This window comes from Corvus hawaiiensis, chromosome 5 (genome assembly GCF_020740725.1).
Source record: "Corvus hawaiiensis isolate bCorHaw1 chromosome 5, bCorHaw1.pri.cur, whole genome shotgun sequence".
Classification (NCBI taxonomy): domain Eukaryota; kingdom Metazoa; phylum Chordata; class Aves; order Passeriformes; family Corvidae; genus Corvus; species Corvus hawaiiensis.
In genome coordinates, this window is record NC_063217.1 from 12,946,650 (window position 1) to 12,966,347 (window position 19,698).

At 39.0% G+C, this 19,698-nt stretch overlaps 1 protein-coding gene across 12 annotated transcripts in view; it reads left to right on the plus strand.

Annotated features, from left to right (window-relative positions):
• JAKMIP1 (janus kinase and microtubule interacting protein 1) overlaps positions 1-19,085 on the plus strand; it is a 228,824-nt gene extending 209,739 nt beyond the window's left edge. For 8 of the 12 annotated variants that reach the window (XM_048302974.1, XM_048302972.1, XM_048302968.1 and 5 more), the window contains one exon: positions 14,185-14,944. Coding sequence is in view for 1 of the 12 variants with exons in the window: in XM_048302975.1 (XP_048158932.1) it covers positions 14,853-14,903 (51 nt within the window). In the remaining 11 variants the exon portion in view is untranslated. Of the gene's footprint in view, positions 1-14,184 lie in introns of all 12 variants that reach the window. The other 4 variants (XM_048302971.1, XM_048302969.1, XM_048302975.1 and 1 more) reach the window with 3 other exon arrangements.
• The last annotated feature ends 613 nt before the right edge of the window (positions 19,086-19,698 follow it).

Consider the following 19,698-nt stretch of genomic DNA (forward strand, 5'->3'; position numbering starts at 1 on the left):
ATGCTGGCTTGGGGTTGAATGGTGAGAAAGCACATTCATTCTGTTCCTCATTGCAGCCTGTGCACAGATGGGAGAAGTGGAAGAAGCTGCGATCTGGGAAGCTGCTTTCCATCAGAGTAGCACACCAGTTGGACTGGTTCATCCCAGGGCTGCTGCTGAATCTTCAAAAGACATCACATAAAAATCTATTTCTAATGGAGTGAGGAAGGGTGGGAAGAAATAAAGGGTGAATAAACCATTTTATTTAAAAATTAGTTCATGCTTTCAGTGAAGGTCTAGTTTTTCCCTGTGAGCTTGCCAACATCGCTTAATTCATATCACTTAGAATAAAATGACTTGTGGGTGTAAGGAGGATTTGAATTGTCTTTTCTGTATCTCTAAATAATGATTGCTTGGGGAGATAGGAAATGTAAATTGAAAATGAATGAGGTATAGCTGGTAATATGTTAGATGCATTATCTCCAACCTGAAGCCTTCTGTCAAAAGAGAAAGTCATCTGTAATCATTAAAGAGCACTGCAGCAGGTACTTATATTTTAACTTTTCCTCTTTTTTGGATTGAATTTTCTCCTTGTAACCAGTGCAACACTTTTCTGAGGAAGCATGTGCCATGACTTCTTAGATTGCCTAAATTATATTCTTTTTTTGTAGCTTATAAGACAGAGGATGCAGGGGGTCTGTACTTTGCTGAATGATTGATCTTCACTAGTTTTCTGGAAATGAGATATTTTTCTCTTTGCTTTCTTTTCTGAAAAATCTGACTTTGTACGATTTGTATGTGAACAATTCCAACCATGAAAATATTAAGCCTTATTTCTGTGTTCCTGGATTGGAACTGATTTTTTCTTTTCTTATAGATACATCATTACAACTTACCTTACATTACACTGAGTCAGGCAACTGTGTAGAAGGGGCAGTAAATGGTCCCATGAAGTACTCCTTGTGCTTTCCTGAATGGCAGCACAGCCATTTTTTAATGTTTCTTAAACTTGAGCCTCATTTCTAACATTTAGAAAACAGGGCTGGAATTACTGATGGTAACAGTGAATAATGTAGTGAATCCTAATCATCTGGGGCAAGATTTTACTGGACAAATGTGCTGGAGGGAGAGGAGTATGGCCCGTCTCAAATTCCCTTCCAAATATTCCCAGTGAGAACAGCAAACTGAAAGCAGATGGAGACTTCTCTCTCTTGTTTGCTGAAGTGAAGTGGGACTGGCTGTGGGTGTCCTTGTAAACCTCCTGGTCTGTCTGCCCATGGAGCAAGAGGGACTCTTTGAAGCCTTGTGTCTCCTGGGGCTAGAGCAGTTCTGCACTTCTGAAGTTAGTGGCATTAACCATCCACCAATGAAGTGCATAAGCAACAGTGGGATTTGCCATTTAATTGAACTCTGCTTTTCTAGTTGTTAATTATACTCCTTGTATGGTTTTTAATGTTTAAGCTGTATCATTACACTTAACAGAATGTTTGTTGTTACCTGCTGTGATTTTGAATAATTCATGGTATTAATATGCAATTAGGGACCATCATGAGTTCCCCCTGGAGTAAACCGAAAGTTGCTTTGCTGGTTTTGTGTCTTTGAAGGTGAGTGGAAGGCAGGTTCTGGCTTCCATGGTCCTTTATCAGAAAGAAAGTTTTGAATCAGCAAATAAAATTAAAGTATGCATCTTGAGAGTATAGTATGCACAGTATAATTGAAATATTTTTATGAAATTGCTTGTTAAACTGGAAGTAACCTAAGTAAATCAGCCCTGGACCTCTGTAAACAGCAGTGTCTTGTACTTTCAGTTAATTGTTTCCACAGATGGAGTCAATGACAACATTATGTTTATCCTATGGCAGTGTTACTGCAGCTCTCGATTTCATTTCGTTTCCTTTTCTTGATGGATGGGTTTACCAAATCTAAAAATAAATTTTTTTCCCATCATGACAGGGATTTTCTTACATGGGTTTTGTGAGTTGCCCTAGAAACAAACGCTGAAGTTAGGTCAGAAAAATAAGTGTCATGCCAACCACTGTTGTTTGGGTTTCTTTGGTTCCATCTTAATACTAGATAAATTATGTGGCTGAGGAGTCCAGCTGATAGTTGATACTCGCAGGTGGCTTCTGAACAAAGATGGGTGTGGTGTATTTGTTTTGATTAGAAGAAAGTAAATGGGAATATTTCATGGTGAAGGGTCACCCTCAGCCTGGCATGTGTTCTGGAGTCGCTTCTCTCTGCCACTGTCTGTGCTTCGTTGCTGTCCCAGGTTTGCATTGACTTTATATAGCCAGTATCAGCCAAGATCTTTCAGAGTGCAAGGATAAAATCTTTCTGGCTATCTCCACAGGTATGAGATATTTTCTCATTTTTCCAAATGATGAAAACACTGGTCCTCTGACTGTGAAGCAGACCTGTTCAATGTTAATACAAAGGCCATTCCCAAAGGTTAACTGCCTTATAAATACCCAGATTGTTCCCTCCACTCATTACAAGTTTGCAATCTGTTTAATATATGCACAGTCAGGGAGAAGCTGTAAATATAATGCTAAAAGCAGACACTTGGAACTATTGCTCTTGCTTCTCTTCAGCTTATGCAACTGTTTGCAGTAGCTTGTTGCCAACACAACTGTTGTGTCCTAGTACTTTGGGCTTCATCTTGTAAGTCTCCTGAATATGCTGTTCCCATTCCAACACTTTGAACAGATCCATGTGAGGTTTTACAAGACCAAGTCGTTAACTGAAAGCCACAAATACATCACCACCTGCTTAATTCATCAGTCTAGAATTGAGGTAGCTCATGAAGTTATGCCAGCTGGAGTCCTGGCTAAAAAAACCCAAAACCCTGGTAGCCAAACATTTTGGCCATCAGAAGCCTGGACCTCAAAATTTTCTCCAAATACGTCATTCCACCTTCTCCCCTTGCAAATGACTGAAGTTCCTTCTTTCAGAGGTTTTCCAATGAGTCTTGCTGATGTTTCAACTGCAGCTTTATGTCCATTGACAGCTGTTCTCATCTGCCTATTCCATCTGCAACCACAGCCATCTCTCTGCAGACAGACCCAGAAAATCTCTGACAATAAATAACATTCTTGCTCCACAAGCATTTAAGTCAATTGAAGGTGATGAGGTGATCCAGGAAATTGCTGCTCTCATAAATTCCTGGGACTGTGCTTGAGGCATAGTGTAATCTCTGGTACTTCTCTGCCACTGTTAATCTCCAAGAACACCTTACAAAATTATAGCCTAATGCTTTAACAAAGTGTAGGAGGGAAGGATGCATTTTATGTAAATTTAGTCAGGAAGTCTTTGAAACTAATTGCTTAAAGTGAGTGGGGAAAGCTGATGGAGTGTGATAGACATACAGAATTTTTTTTCTGCTTTCAGAATAGATGGTGTTGATTAAATGGGCTTAGTATAGCACTGCATTTATTAAATAAGCATCAAATTGCTCAGTGGATGAGCCTGCTCTGTGCATGAACAAAAAGACCATGCTCTGGATGTTATTACAGATGTGAATTTAGGGAGTTTTGGGGTTATACAGAGAAAACCATTGTTTTTGGTGAACTTGGTATTGAATTATTGTCCTGGCCTAGTGTCAATATTTTATTTGCAAAAATGGAATTAAACACACACACAAAAAAAGTGTAAAGCCATACCTACAGAATAGACCATTTATTCTGAAAACTCTCAAACTTGGGAGTAATGCTAGGGAAATCCTCCTTCACATATGCTCCTCAGCATTGGTACCCCTGAGAGGTGTCAAAGGCTTGTCTGTCAATCAGCCTGCTGGTTTATGTGCCAAGTCCTGTTTGGTCTTTTCTGGTTTGTGCTTGTTAGATGTACTGACTCGCCTGTTAGAACAGCCTCTGATATTTCTTTAGGGCTATTCTGGATACATCCACCATTCTGCAAGCGTGGGCTGCTCTCCTTGTTCCTGGTAGACCACCTTGCATTTAACCATATTTGCATATTTATAGGAAGTCAGTGATTTCATTTCCACACTAGCTGGAGGCTAGAGTTACAAGTTAGAGTTATATGCTTGCTCTAGACCTGGGATTTGCATAGATGTCTACATGCATTTGATAGCTGAGTAAAACACATCACTGTGCCTGCTGTAGTAGGCCAAATCTGCTATTCTCAAGTATGTATGAGTGTGTCAAGGATCTGTGCATGCTTCCTTTCAGCATGAGAGCTGGGCACTTGCTGTTGACATGTGTTCCATCTCCTGCAAGATACCTTGAACTAGTTTTAATGGAGAGAAGATTTTTACAACATCTGAGACTGGATAGACTATTCCATGCTGTGCCCTGTGAAATGTATGAATCCCTGACCACTTCTATGAGCATTTCACTGGGGTGACTGGTGGATGTGTGAGAAGATGGAAAAGATCAAAGGAAAATGCAGAGCAAGAAGCAGTTGCAAGAAAATGTGCTGGAGTGAACTCATGAGATAACAACTAATCTTAAAAGATAAAATTAAAATACAACTAATGTGAATTAAATCAAAATATCTTCTTTCCAGAAACAAAACTAATTTGAATGGTTGAGCATTGGAGAACTTAAAAAAAAAAAAAAAGCCTTATGAAAATGATCCAGTGTGTCTGATTGTAAGCACCCAGTGGGGAGCACGTAACAATTACAGGTCTTTGGGAAAGTTGGCCTTTGGAAGACTGAGGTTTCAGTGTGTCTCCCTTAACAGGAAAAAAAAAGATGGATATGAGCCTTTGATGAACAGTGTACAAGGTTAGGTAGCAGTCACAGCATATTCTGTCTTACTTATGTGGGACAGAGAGCCAGATGCATCACTGTTACATAAGCCTGCTGACCTGCATACAGAGCTTTGTGGTAACAGGAGTTTCAGAAAAATAAATCCTGTTCAGTTTAGCTAACATGAAGATAGAAAATCCAGGTATGTTTACAATGGGAAACTCCACAAAACATAATATTCCCTACAGGGCTTGGTTTTGAAATTTAAATTGGGAGGGCTCGAATACTTGGGACAAAGAGGATGGGAGAGGAGGCAGTTAATATGATACAAGCTCAGTCTGCTGACCAATGGTACAGTGTGTATATGTAGGGAATGGGACCACAAGGTATGTTGTACACCAGCCATAACAGTCTATTGTTCAAGTGGTGCAGCATGAAAAAAGATCATGCCAAGTTACAGAGGATTTTGATAGATTTGTTTAATTTGATTGTATTGTGATTTGAAATGAAAATTAATTTTTTTTCCATTCTTAGTGAAAAAAATAGAATATTTTCAGTTGGAAGGGACCCACAACAATCATCTAGTCTGAAGGTAATAATATCTAAAATTAGAGACATCAAGCTCTGGGGTCCCCAGCTTGAGGAATTCTGTCTGGATCCTCTGGCTGCCTAGGGTGCCAAGGAGTTGCACATTTCCAGAGCTTCCAGACTCTTGCTTCTTTTCTTTCTGCCTGGTGAGTTAAGAGAGAGCTGGCAGCCTTGGAGTTTATGGGCAGAGAGACTCTGCTCTGAGTTTCTTGGCATCCTGCCTAATGAGATCTGTAGAGGAGCCAGCAGCTTAGGAGCTCTGCAATCTCTGAGATAATCCTGGAGCAATAACTTCTTTTTAACTCCCACTCTCTGTCAACTTGTCAGGAATACACTTGAAGAACAGGCAAGAGGACCTGGCAGGAAATCGGGTGTGATTTCTGCAGTGTCATCAAAGTCAAATGTGCCATTAAAAATGTTTCTGACCAGTTTTAGTAATCCCATGCAGAAATCCTAACATGTCAGCACCTGACCCTGGAGGTCCTGCATCCCTTTGCTGTAGATATCAGGGGTACAAATCTCAATGAGGCAGAAGAGAGGACAAAGAAATAATTACACCATTCCAGTATCTTTGAAGTTGGGATGTGGGTCACCTGCAGCTCTTCATACAGCACTAGCCTGCCTGTAGTCAGATGGCCTAAAAACCCCAGTTGTCCTAAAGGTATTGGAAGACATGGTTATTCTGGGAAGGCTCTTGACTGACATAGTGGCTAGTGTGATGTTATTGGAAAAATAGATGAAATACATGTTGGTACCTTGTGCTTTTTCCTTTCTTCCCATGCTTGCTTTAGGATTGACCCTGAGGTCTGTGTCTGAGTAGAGATACTGGTCTGAACAGTGTGCACAGGAGCATGTGCCCCAAGCATGTACTCAAAATTCAGTGCAGATATTGCCAATGTGAGTTATAGCATCCTAAAGGTTGCTGTAATTTGTATTTATAATCTACAGCTACAGAATGATGTTTTAGCAGCTGGGGAGCCCTGGAAGGTGAACATCTTCTTGCTTTTCCTAGACACAGAGCTGGAGGATGATGGGCCCTGTGGCTTGATGTCATGACTGTGGCCCCTGCAGGGTGAATTAGGACTAATGATGCAATGCAAAATTGCCCAAATGACAGAGAGAATCTGCATTCATCTTGTCTGATTTCCAAATTTTTCAGTGCTCAGAGGGACAGGATTATAAGAAAATTTTACTTCCTGTTGTATAGGTCATATGCTGCATGCTGAATCCTCCATCACAGGGTGTAAAGCTGGACCAGGGAGACTTGATTTGCCTCAGTAAATATCAATGGGAATAACAGATGTTTTTTCTTTTACTGAATAATTTGCAGTGAGTTTGATTTGTGATAAAACCATTTAGGCTTTTACTGTTGGTGGTACATTAAAATACATTGCAGTAACTGCAACTTAACTGCAATGTGTTGCAGTTATTAAACTCTGCAGTCTTCAGATTGCTGTGGCTGGGCAAGATTCACTGTTGGTCTGGAGGCTTTGGGGGTGCCAAGTGGAGTGTCTGGCTCTGCCATGGGGTGTTCAAAGGTACCATCACTCTCCTGATCCTGCAACCGCAGCTGTGCATTCTCTGTCTCTGTCTGACAGGGCTGTGCACGAATCTGCAGTGGGTTCCTCTGGGAACAGAAAGCCTACGATTTGCTCACAGACTGGTAATGATACTGCTTTGATTACTACTTTAAAAAAATTAAAATCTGACCTCCTCTAGCAGTTATTCTGGCATTTATCAGGACTTTTTAAAGATCAGGCAAGGAAAACAAAGCAAAACAGAAATGTTCCAATACCTATGTCTTCCTAAGCTTTTGCTGTGGGGTAGAAAGCATCTAGAAATCCTCCTCTTCAGATGCTGCTTAATCTGCTCTGGATGCATATACATCATTTTTCCCTGCATGGTTGGAGAGGTAGTGGGATAAAAAATGCTTTGCTGAAATGTGAATTCACTTGCCTGTTTTTCTTAGGCTGATTTGCAGCAAGGCAAACTTGATCAGTTACTCCCATGACTGTGCATTTTAGGGGAAGATATTTCTTTGTTACTGCTGCAGTTCTGTTGTAGCAATTAAAAAAATGTGTCTAAGGAGGAGGCAATAACTCTGAGAGTGTCTTGATGACTAAACATTATACTCTAAATATGCAGTGTTGCTTCTGATTTTTCCAGTCTCCTGTGAGTCATAAAATCAGTCTCGTATAGAGTGAGCTATTCTTAATGACCTTGACTTTAAAAAAAAAAAAAAAAAAAAAGCCTGTGACTTCCCCTAAGTCAAATAATTTAAATGAATGGTTTTCTGTAGGATATTTGCAGTGCTTTTCAGATCATTAAAATCCCTGAAGGACAATGGGCAGGTCTGTATTTGCAGGCATCACTGGTGTCCCCAGGACAAAGCCCCTGTGGCCCAAAGGGTGCTGTGCCTTAGATGAATACAAGCCTTGGTCTTGTGTGCAGCTGTTACCATGCAAATGTGAACAGAACTGACTGGGAGGGTCATCTAGGAAGGAGATAGCATGTTCCAGAGATTGAAGGGCTCAAACAGCCTCCACTTCCAAGGGCCTTATTTTGTCCTGCTCACAATTTTTGCTCTTCAATCCCAGCAGGTTTTTCATATTTTCATGGCTGTACTTACCACCTTGTGGTAAGCATGTTTTTTACAAGGTTCATGGCTGTTACCTATTGCAAATATATCTGTTCCAGTGGTGTTCTACAGCTGCTCTGTGAGAATGATATTACACATTGCCAGCAGAATCTAATCATGATGATTTCTGTGTTAAGGTGCCTCCTTGAGAAACTGTAAGGGGAAGGATTTGAAAATAACCAAGTTGAATGCACTTTTATTGCATCTTTTTGCAGGGGAGGGAAGCTGTGGGACTCTTGTGGCTCAGTCTGTCTGTTGCGTTTTCAGCACTGGAAGAAACACCGTATGTCCCAGTTTTAACTGGATGCATTATAGTACTAAAGCACACAGTGAATTACATTAGAGGGAAGTATTTGTTGTGGGTTGTTCCTACTGTCTGTTACTGTTGGTAATTTCTTAATAATGCTCACTTCTTTAACCTCAGAAAAACATGCACAAGATGGAGGTTTTCTCCATTTTTGACTTGACAAGAAAATCCTTCTGGAATTTGCTTTTTCATTGTACTAGGTTACATCATTTTTATGAGGTGCTCCTCAAAAGCAATGTGCCTGATACATAGAAGATACCACTCTGCCATCGTATTTGGACATGTCATGCTGCTACTGTCTCTGTAGTATGATGTTAACTCATTTTTATTAGCCTTTAAAGCCATTATGATTGTCTTAATGGGAGAAATGTAAATAACACTAAGTTCATGTGCATAATTTATCACAAAAAAAAATTCCTGTGTTTAGTAAGTGCTGTTAGATTTTCAAGGCTAATAAGGGCTTGGAGCTGTCTAAATGAGGCAATGCCATTACAGGAAAATCAAATCAGCAAAGTAAATGGAGTCCTGTGGAAGATCCTTTGAATACAAAGGTGTTTTAATTGTTCCTTATTTTAAATTAGAATAGGGCCACTCCTTAGTTAGGACTAGCACTGGGTGAACCCTGTCTTAAAAAAAAAAAAATCATCTGGTTTTTCCTTTACTCTGTGTGTGTTCCAACAATCTGTGATCAGTCTTCAAGGTTTCCTAGTTTGTCATTTTAAATTGCTGAACTGCCTTATATCAGCACACTTCACCCTAAGCCTCTTGGCAAGCTAGCTATCCTTGGCTGCACGTCCAAGATTTTGGGGTAGCAATTGATTTCAGAAGTGTGTCTGTTACTACTGCCTGCCTGCAAAGTTGTGGAATATTTGATGAGCAGGAGGTTAGACATCTGGGATCTTCTGTAAGCATTTGCATCTCAGAGCTGCAAAGGATTGCAGGGATATTGTTCTAGAAGACATTTTTTGAAAGCAAATGTATTATATATATTGATAGTCCATTAACAGAAGAAATTAACTTCCAAAATGATGTTCAGCGTGACAGTGAGTTCAACTGTCCATGCACATTTATAAGATTCACATTTTCAAGTCCTCTTCACTATAGCTACCCACTCTTAATTAAGCCTCTTAAGTTGTTCTTCTCCAAGCAGCATGAAAATGAGTGTCTTTGTGTGTGTGTGACATTTTTATGAAAAGCTCTGTAGCATTAAATTGCAGCACTGCTTGTATTGTTGTATATTGCCCATATTCTACTGTTAATGAAAATAATGTATTTTCCATAGAGTTGAGTAAGACAAGGCTCATTTATCATTCATGAATTCATTTTTCCAGAATTACACCATTAGTTTCATAAGAAAGAAGCTGAAATAAAGCCAGAGCAATGATTTTGAATGAGTTCTATATATGCAACCTTGTCTAATATTTAATACCTTTATTAAGCACAAGAATGTAGAAATACGTAATATAATTTTCTAACAGAAGAGAACATAATTTATTTGTGGTTTTCAGCATTCATGGTTGGTTAGATGATTGTTGGGGTTTTTTCCCTTGGATGCAATTCCTTTCCTCTGAGATACAGACAAGCTCTGTTGGCCATTGGTTATAATTGGGATCAATACGTCTTCATTGAGAATTTAATGATATTCACACCTCTTGAGCTCCAAAGTGAATCCATCAAGTAGAAATGCATTTTAGAAGCAGCAATTTGTGAATGAGAAGATTACACTGAATGCTATTTGATCTTTTTTTTTACCAAGCACAGAAATCAAATGTTTTTGCAAAGATCATGCTCTTGGTTATATAGCATTTCTTTACCAAAAAGCTGAGGGATCCCATGTATATTATGGCAAAATGCAGCTTTGCAACATTTCTTTTCTTGTAATCACTTTCTTTCTTTCCAGTTTTTCTATTTGCAGGTAATCAAAATTTTTCTAAAGGAAGATGTTTATGTTTTAAAACAAGGTACTATAAAACAGATATTAAACAATTTATGGTAGATAATTTTCTATTGAAGTGTGTGCATGCCACAGACATTGATTTTCTGTAATTAATAGAAATTATAAAATGAATGGATGCTCATGATTATATTAGTTAGACCAAATAAAATATCTGTAGTTTCATTATAAAATATTAAAGAATAGCACAAACCCTCTTGCCTGGCATTTTCTCTCATTTGTGCTACTGTAGCTCCAGAATAGTGATAGAAAACACTGGTGCTTCAGTGGTTCTAAAGAAGGGATAATCTGTGACCCTTGATAAGGGCAGAGGCACAGCAGAGTACTTCTTTTATATTTACAGCAGAAACTCTTTTCAGGTGTTGCATAGTATCTTCTTCAAATATTTGTTCACAAATAGCAGAAATATGCATTTCTTTGCTTGATATAAAGAAATCTTATTAATTCCTTGAATTTGCAATTTCCTCACTTTAAATACCTCTAGTGCTACAAACCAATGGAAGCATGGTGTTTCTGGCCCTGCACATCAGGGCTGAGGTACTGAGCAGCCACTGTATACTGGTGCCTTGAGAATCTTTAATGCTGGGTTACACACTGGGGAATGTTCCCAATATGCATTGACTGTTCTACTGCAGCAGTTGAAAGTGCATGATGGTCCACCACCCAAACCCACTTCAGATATCAGACATGATTTAAATATGTTTTTATGGTGGCATCACCATATTTCATGTCTTCTTTCAGATGACCAGAATAAAATAACATCCTCCTTTTACTATCTTTTTCTTCTAAATGTAAGGAATTATTTGACTTCAAATCCTTTGTGTGCATTCATTACAGGTGGGCTCAATGATCTGAAAAGTCTTTTCCAATCTCAGTGAACACAGGCACTCTCTGAAGATGCCATAGAGATTTTAGGAGTATGTGTACAGTCCTGCAGCTCTTAGTTTTCTTCCTTCCAGCCCCAGTGTTGTTTGTCTTTGAAGCCTCTATATTGGCTCTTTCCTTTCTGACTTTGATGCATGCTCCAAAAGTTTTTGCAAGGCTTTTACTGCTGTACCTTCTTAATGGGAGAAGGATGACTTCCATCCACACTGTGCTCTGCAGGGCATGGAGACCATCGACCCTGGCAGTGGGCACAGAACTCAGCTCTTCAGGGAGCTGACTGGAGGAGTCCAGCAGGACAGTTGTCTTCAGGAGGTGGTTAGCACTAGATTTGTTCCACCAGTATGAGCTCTCTGAGCTTCCTTAAAAATGGTAGTTTAGACACTTGGGGGAGCAGACCATTTGTTCCATGAGAAGAGGCCAAGGGGTCCAGGCTGTTTCACACTGGGGGAGAGCCGGCTTTGGGGACACCTCACAATAGCCTTCCTGAAACTGTGAGGAAGCAACTGAGAATCACAGAAGCATAGAGAGAGCCAGGCCCTTCAATGTGATACATTGTGAGAGGGTGAGACACAGAGGGTGTAAGATGAAACAAGAGAATTTCAGACTGAATATAGGAAAAGCATTTCCCTCATGAGGACAGTGCAGCAGTGGGACAGGTTGCCCAGGAAGGCTGTGCATTCTCCATCCCAGGAGTTTTTCAAGACTGATTAGGTAAACCCTGAGCAAACTGCTCTGGCTTTGAACTGACTCTGCTTGGAGTAGGTTGATCTAAATGACCTTCTGAGGTTCTTTCCTGTGGTCTTACAGTTTCCTGATACTTAGCACAGGATGAACAAGTACAAATGTGAAGGACTGGAAGCAGCTAGAAAAAATAAATGCTGGTGGCTGACAGAGGTGGTAAAAGATTGGAGAACATCAAGTGAGAGCATGAATATGGATCACTGATCTTTGTTATGCCAGAAATTATTTGATCCTTAGAGAGCAGTGCACAGTCATCACTTTTATTTCAAGGTTTCCTTTGAGGTTCCAGTGTCACAGAGAAATAAGTTTTGTTTAATGACCTTCTACATTAGCAGTTCTTTGTGCTGGTGACTGAAATTGATTTTGCTTGTGATGTGAAGGAGCACAAGCCCAGCCTCCGCATTGTTGCTCAACCATGTGCTTTAGCCCTACCAAAGAATGGGAGGCCAGCAAATTTCTGAGCATCAGAAATATCCATGCTGAAACTTTTAGGTACAGCATTGATAAAGACTCAGCTGGTTTTTAATCTCTGTGATGCATGGTTGGAAATTGTGCCTTTGTGCTTGAGCCCTGGAAATGTTTGGTCGATATTTTTCTTTGGTAAAGTAACATCATTAAGACCTCTCTTATTTTCCTCAAGCATTTCACAAGAGAGACTTCCTCCCTGACCAGAGTAATTACAAAACAATTCATTAATGGTTTATGTTCTACACTTCTTAGTTACATATGTGGTATGAAGAAAATCATTAAGAGAAGGGTGAAGGATAGATTTTTCAAGGAGGTAAGACTGTGAGGAGCACAAGGTTTCATAAAGACTTCAGGTGAACAATAAAAGGAGGGGGTGAATAATTCACATAGGAAGGAGAAAGAACAGACAAAGAGGATGAAAGGAATGGGAAAGAGAAAGTGAAGAGTCTGACAAAATGAGAAAGGAGAATTGGCAGCTAATGTTTCAAGAAAAATATAATAAAAATTGAAGGAAATATTAGGCAAATAATGACTTCTACATTTGTAAATGCTCTTAGTCTAGCAGTGCATGTTTGACAAATATTCTTTAACCCCAATTTTGAAAAATTAGAGAACTTAGTTTAAATTTAAATTGTTGGATAACAAAAGAAGTGATCACTAAAGTACAAAAAAATGTAAGTTCATTGAATGAATGAAGTTTGAATCACTTTTCCATTATTCTGGCCACACCAGTTTTCAGTGATAGTTTTTTCAAGCATAGCTTCCCATGACAGCTATCCCTGATACTTTAAGGACATTCTTCCTCTTGAACAAGTCAGTAAACTGACAACTGGTAACAGTGGGTAGCTCCTCTGCAACCAGTTGAGGAACTAAAATTGAAGCCTCTCTATCTTCTAAAATAAAGCTAAATTTTAGGAGGACCTAGAGAGTCACCCTCCTGATCCTCCCTAGAGCCTATGTACAGTGATGAGATCACAGAGAAGAAACTTCATGTATGACTAGAAGAAGAGAGAGGGGGATGTATTTCACACCATCCCAAAATACAAGGCCAGCTCTGCTGGTACTATCATATTGTGATATTAATTTATTGTAATATTAATTACAAATGAAAAAGTACCTGATGTCCTGAAAAATCCTTGGAAGGTGTGGATAGCAAAGGCTGAAAGTGTGTTCTGTTGGGTGTTGTTTTGATTACTTAGACTACAAAGACAGTAATCAAAAAGAAGATGATCTATGGAGACTCTAGTAGTGTTCCCTTTCTTTGCCTGGAGATAAGAATGAATGGGTTTTCTTTGTTTGCAGTACAGTCTGGACTTCATTAGATGATTCAAAGAGATGGAATTCCAAATCCAATTTTGTTTGGATGCAGCTACAGCAGAGGCAGAATTAATGTGTAATGTCTTACGAAGACTGCAGAAAGCTTCTGGTGTTGTTTTGAATGAAAAACAAGTCTGAACATTTACCAGTTTCTGATCCAAGATGGAGAGCTGAACCAGAGAGTGTGCAAGGGCTCTAAGTGCCTCTCATCACTAGGAATCTTTCCTGTCCTCCTGCCCAGCTGGCACTCTCCTGGATCAGTGACTGACTCTTGCATATCTCTCTGGTTTTGTGTCCTACAATAATCCATCTAGCTGCTTCTCCAAAAATAATGACCTCCCCTTTTTTACTTTGCCTCTCTCTGCAGGATTTTTCTCCAGTTCTGTTCTTCATGCTTGGAAAAATCTTTCTATCCTGAAGTACAAGCCATAAAGGCTCTCTTCTTTCCCAGTTTTTAATTTTTCTCTTTTGAGGGGCATGTTGGTGACTGGGACACATTTTAGTAATGACAGTTAATTACTGTCATCAAGTAATTTATTATAATAATAATTGCAATAGAATATTTTAAACAAAATTCTGTATGCTATTATCATTTCAGGTACTACCAATGTACTAAGATGTGTGTTTCTCCAGTAGACATCGAGTTTTAGCCAGAGTTAAGTATGCAAGCAGTGCATCACTGGTGATGTTTAACAGTAATAATGACAGCCTTAGTGGAAATTGTAAAGCCTAATAAAAAGTTTTGTAGGCTTTGAATTTTAATATCAGAGGAAAGATGCAAATGGTGAATATTATTCTGAGAAGAGTCATAGAAATAGGACTTACTTGGAAGGTTGGATTTGTGATGGCTGTCATTCCATAAGTTGAACTTTATCCATTAGACTACTTCTGTAGATCCCTGCTAAGTGGGTTATGAGATGGTGTTGGGAAGATGGCAGAGAATGTTTGTTTCCATATTGACAAATGGATGTTTGTCTTGTGCACAAAAAGTAGCAAAAGGAAAAGCATGGAATGTGCTTTTCACCTTAAATCAGTAAATCATGGGAGAATGTCTCAATATGTTTTGGATAGTTCAGTTTCTACAATGTGCTGCCATTATGCTCTGTTTGTATGGAAGCACCTGGGCACACTGCTTGCCAAATGCTTTATTTTGACCTTGAATGAAAAACAAACAATTCCTTAAATTGTGAAAATACAGATACTTACCTTATGCTTTTGTCTTTTTTTCTTCCTTTTTTTTTTTTAATCCTCCTTCCTCTTGTCCAGGGAAGAATGTATCAGTCACACAGAAGAAGCAGTAGAGCTCTGAAGGACTGATGAAATGTGCTTTGGCCTGGAGGTGACTGCAGCTGCTACGTTATGGGAAAAAGTGAGAAGTTGCTCTACATTACCATCTGCACCATTTTAGCCACCTCCTGTAGTGGAAGCTGGCCATGCAGGCCAATGCATGTTTGAGTCTGAGTTTTGTTTTGTTTTGTTTTCTTGGGATCTCAACATTTGCATTTGAAGCAATTACCAAGTTAAGCACAATCCCCATCTTCATGATTCTGCTCATGTGGGTATATAATATCTTAAGCCTCGTGTGGCTTTGAGCATTCCTGAAAGAGCCTTTGATCTGAGTTGGGATGTTTAGTATATCTGAGGCTGTGATACTTGAGGGTACAAACTGTTTAGCAAATGAGACAGAATGGCATTTTTACAAGGGTAAGTTGGAATTGGGAATGATCTTCATGAGCACTGAGAGGCTCTTGGAACATCAAAGTGCTCTGTCCTAATACTCTGAGTATTTCAACCACATGAATAGGCCACACTGAATTTAACTTTCAGAAATAGATGGGTTTGTACACTCTGGTTGGTAGTAGCATATGTGATGTAAACACATTGTGCAACCGTGCTGCACAATACAGATCACACACCACAACCCCTACTATTCACCTCTGAGTACCATTTGGGAAGGCAGGGAGATGGGAATGCAGGCACCGGACCTGTACATAAAGGGTCCTGTGGGTACTTCCATCCTTTCTGAAACTAAAGGCACACAGCCATGTGGAGTCAGTGGCAATACTTGTGCTGACCTGGATGGCAGCAGCTACTCTCAAACTGTCTTACATTGTGATGCACTTTCAGTTTTGATAACTGCTTTATGATTTGTATTTCCCTTTTTTCTTTTTTTTAATGTTGAGCTAATTGCTAGGATGTGCTGTCTTTACAATGCGTAGTTGCCCAGTAATTACAGATACCCTTTGAAAGGAAGCAGCAGAAGAATAAACTGTGGAATCCCAAATCAGATTAATGTAATGTTCATTTCTAGATTACAATTAGTAACAAGATGACACGTTGTCATGGTAATGTGAAGCTTAACTACAAGTTCCTAAAATAAAGCAATGACATATGTGTAGGTTTCTACCATTTGCATACTATCCACTTGAAAACATACATAATTTCTACAACACTCAGGCAATTAAACCGTACTTCTTTCTTCTGAATTAAGTGTTTAACTAAAATATCACGCCTCTTTCCTGGTATTTACACAAAATCTCCCACCATAAATTATAAATGTTGATGATGAAGCTGTCCATTTTGTAACATCTTAAGCTTTCTGCCTTTTGGTTTCACTTTAGAACAATTAGTGTAAGGAATGTAGAGCACTTTGTGGTTTGTACCACATCGATCTCCTTGAAATTCTACCATCTCCTCATACAAAAATTGTCCAACCAATATTGGAAAAGTCTGTTTATTAATTGCATCGATAGACCAGTGGGTGTGTTTCATGTAGCTGAGTAAAATCCCAACTTTGCCTCAAATCACTGTAAGAAAGCAGTAAACTTTTAATGTGAGATTGCTAGCTAAGACAGAGAGCCTAGCTATTATTTTCTAGTTCCCTTACAGTGAAAAGTGTTGTCTACTTGTTAGAGAGTTTGAGTTTCTTTCACTAAGCAGAAGTCAACTTGTTTAATGTGATATCTATGGTAGAGGTGCCAGCACATGCTTTACATGTATTGTCATTTTGTGGTAAACCTTCAGAGAATGAAAAATTGGTAACTTTGTTCTGATTGCTTTATATGCACAGTATTGTTTTGGCCAAATTCTTTAGTCAAAGTTAAGATGCTGCTAAGTTCTGTAAGTAAATGCAATCTTCTTCTGTCACCCTAAATGGACAAGATGCGCAGTGTTACATGGAAAATATGGTTTCTTTGGCGGTTCACTTATTTGTGTATACTTTACTGTATAGAGTATTGGAGGATATTGAAAATACAGCTTACAGGTTGCTCCTTAAGCAACTTTTAAATCCCAAATTCTGTTCTTCACACCACTATGGATGACAAATGCTGCAAGTACAATGATTGACTCTGGTGTGATAATCATGTTACATTCAGAATAATGCAGTTGCTGGGAAATGTGTCACATACACAGCAGAGTTCCCAGGATAAACCATCTGCTAAGGTATGGCTGATGTTTGTCTTTGTGGCCTTTTGAAAAGTGGAAACTCTGATTTTTGCGTTTCATAAATCTACCTGTATTTCTCACTTGCAGATGAAGGTTTGTAATATTTGAATTTACTGTGGTTATGGGGTGGAGGGAGGGACATGTGCATGCTGGGTTTTGCCACTAATCCTTTGGAAATCCTTTAGTGCCTTAAGGAGGCGGAGGGGTAACAGACCCTAGGATTACAGAAACTTGTTCAAACCTCTTTCCTGCTTTAGCATTTAGCAGAATTCCTTTAAAATATATTGTGCCTTTGGCTCCAAATATATTTGCATTAGAAATCAGTAGCCATGGGATTATGGACAGGAATTTTTGCCCCTGTAGAAATGTTAGGAAAGAGAGTATACTATTTCCTGTATGGGACATGATCTAAAAATATAGCTAACTTAAATTCTACCATTGGGATCCATGCATACTAGGAAAGTTGCAAGTTGCAGTTAAAGGCAGAAAAAAAGGGAAAAAAAAGGAGAAAGTTTAAATATACTGGATTAAATGCTTCTATCATTGAACTGACTGGCAAATTTCCACTGGCTTTCTTGGGACCAAGATTTCATGCTTGCTTCTACTTGGCTTAAGAAATTCTCGTATGTGGTAGATACGTGGGCATCATGTTCTCTTTAATGTTGTAGGAGAGGAAAAGAGAGATTAGTAGTTTTGGAGACCCGCCTTGATTTAGAGTTGTTGGGATCTGTGGTATAAATCTCTGTTCACTATTTTTTCTCTGTGTAATGTAGACTCTTGCTATGGGAATATGAATATGCAAATGTAAATTCCAATGCGAGAGGTTACTGCACAGTGTGCACTAACCAATGCCAAACAGCTATATTTCTCTACTCTCTGCACTGTGGTCTTTTTGAAAACAGTGAAAATGTAACTAACAGATGAAGACCACGCCAGTGCAAAAAAAGCCTGCATGAGGCAATTCATGTATCACTCACTGATGGTCCTAAGCAGCTCTTAGGAAAAGTTGAATAAGCTTTTAGCTCATGAGTGAATTTTATCTTCTAGGAATTAAGAGCAATTTCTTGGCACAGAGCTAAATAAAAAAATAAATTTAAAAAAAATCAAGGCCTGAAAATCAGACGTGGTGGTCTTGTTTTTCTCCTTGTGATGACAAGAAAGTTTTAAAGAATATGTAAATAGTAAAAGAAAATCATTACGTGCCTCACAGTATGTAAGACAAGGCCCAGCATGGAACTGATTTTTGTAGCTTATTTATAAATTATGCTTCTGTCTTTTGTTTGGAACTTGGAAAAGGAAACCATGTAAATTAAATAAGGAGTGAAGACTTACTGCACACATTTGTTGACTGAAACAAAAATATTTCCCCACCTCCTGAGGAATTTATGAGTAATCTGGGATGAATAATGTACGGAGATCTTGCCTTTTGAGCTCTAGTGCTGTATAAGTATTTAACACTTTTGCACAGCCAACAGAGGAGTGGTAACCAGAAGTCATGAAGAGCATTTGTTAGGGCCACAAACTGGGATCCATTTGAGTAGGTACCAAAGAATGCACAAAAAGGCTGGGATTTATGGTGTGATACTTATTAAGCAGATGTACCAATTGGACTGGGGAAGGAGGGGTGTTTGTAAATAAATGCAAAAAGTTTGAACTCTGACCCATGACCACCCTGTCACTGGGTGTCACATTAGTTTCGGCTATGTCAGAAGCTTCAATAGTGTAAAAGAGGCCACTCATATTTTAACTGTGTCATTAAAATCTTCTGGATAACTCTTCAGCAAAGATTTCCACTCTACGACATTTGCCATTGATATCAACTGTACATATGTATTAATACTCAGTGTAACTAGGAGGATACAGAATTGTAATGAAGTCACAAAGTCTACTTGATGATTACAGATTTGTAACTCTCACAAATTATGTAAGATATGTTGACATTTTATCTTGTTAACAAGATGTATTTTTCTATGTTAGCTAAATGTATAATTTGTATGATTTTGTATATTAAATGTATGCATATTTTAAATTAAAAACATTATAATTTTATTATTTTAACTTTAAAATGGTGACAGAGCTTCTGAAATACAGTTTTATATACAACTGTATCCGTGGATAGCAACTCAGAAAGTCTCAGTTTTGAGGAAGGGACCACCTGATCTTCTAACAGGGTAAGGAAACTGCTATACCCGAGCTCTTGCTCCTCTTGGTGGAGGAGCTGCCATTCAGCTTCTGGTGAGTTAGTGAAATTAATATGAATTGGCAGAATACTATGGGCTGTATCACTGCTTGTGAAGTGGGTAACCTGAGCTTTCCCCAGCTTGTAGCTGTGTTTTGGATTCACAGTTCCTAGATGTGAGGACACAGTTCAAATCACCCATCTATGGGATGGAGTTTTGTGGGAGGAGGAGGACACTGCTGGCAGAGATACAGCAGACCCGGAGACTGACTCAGTGACTTGGCAACTCCAGTCACTCCTCTGGAAGAAGGAGAACTCATGTCTCTCACATGCATTCCCTTTGGGCTGTTCATGCCTTTTTTGTCTGATGATTCTGTTGTAAAATGCACAATAGCAAAATATACATGCAAAATGTACATTGCATATTCTCTAAGGCCCTGCACCAGGAAAGTCCTGTTCTAGCTCATGATGTTCATGCTGTTGCAA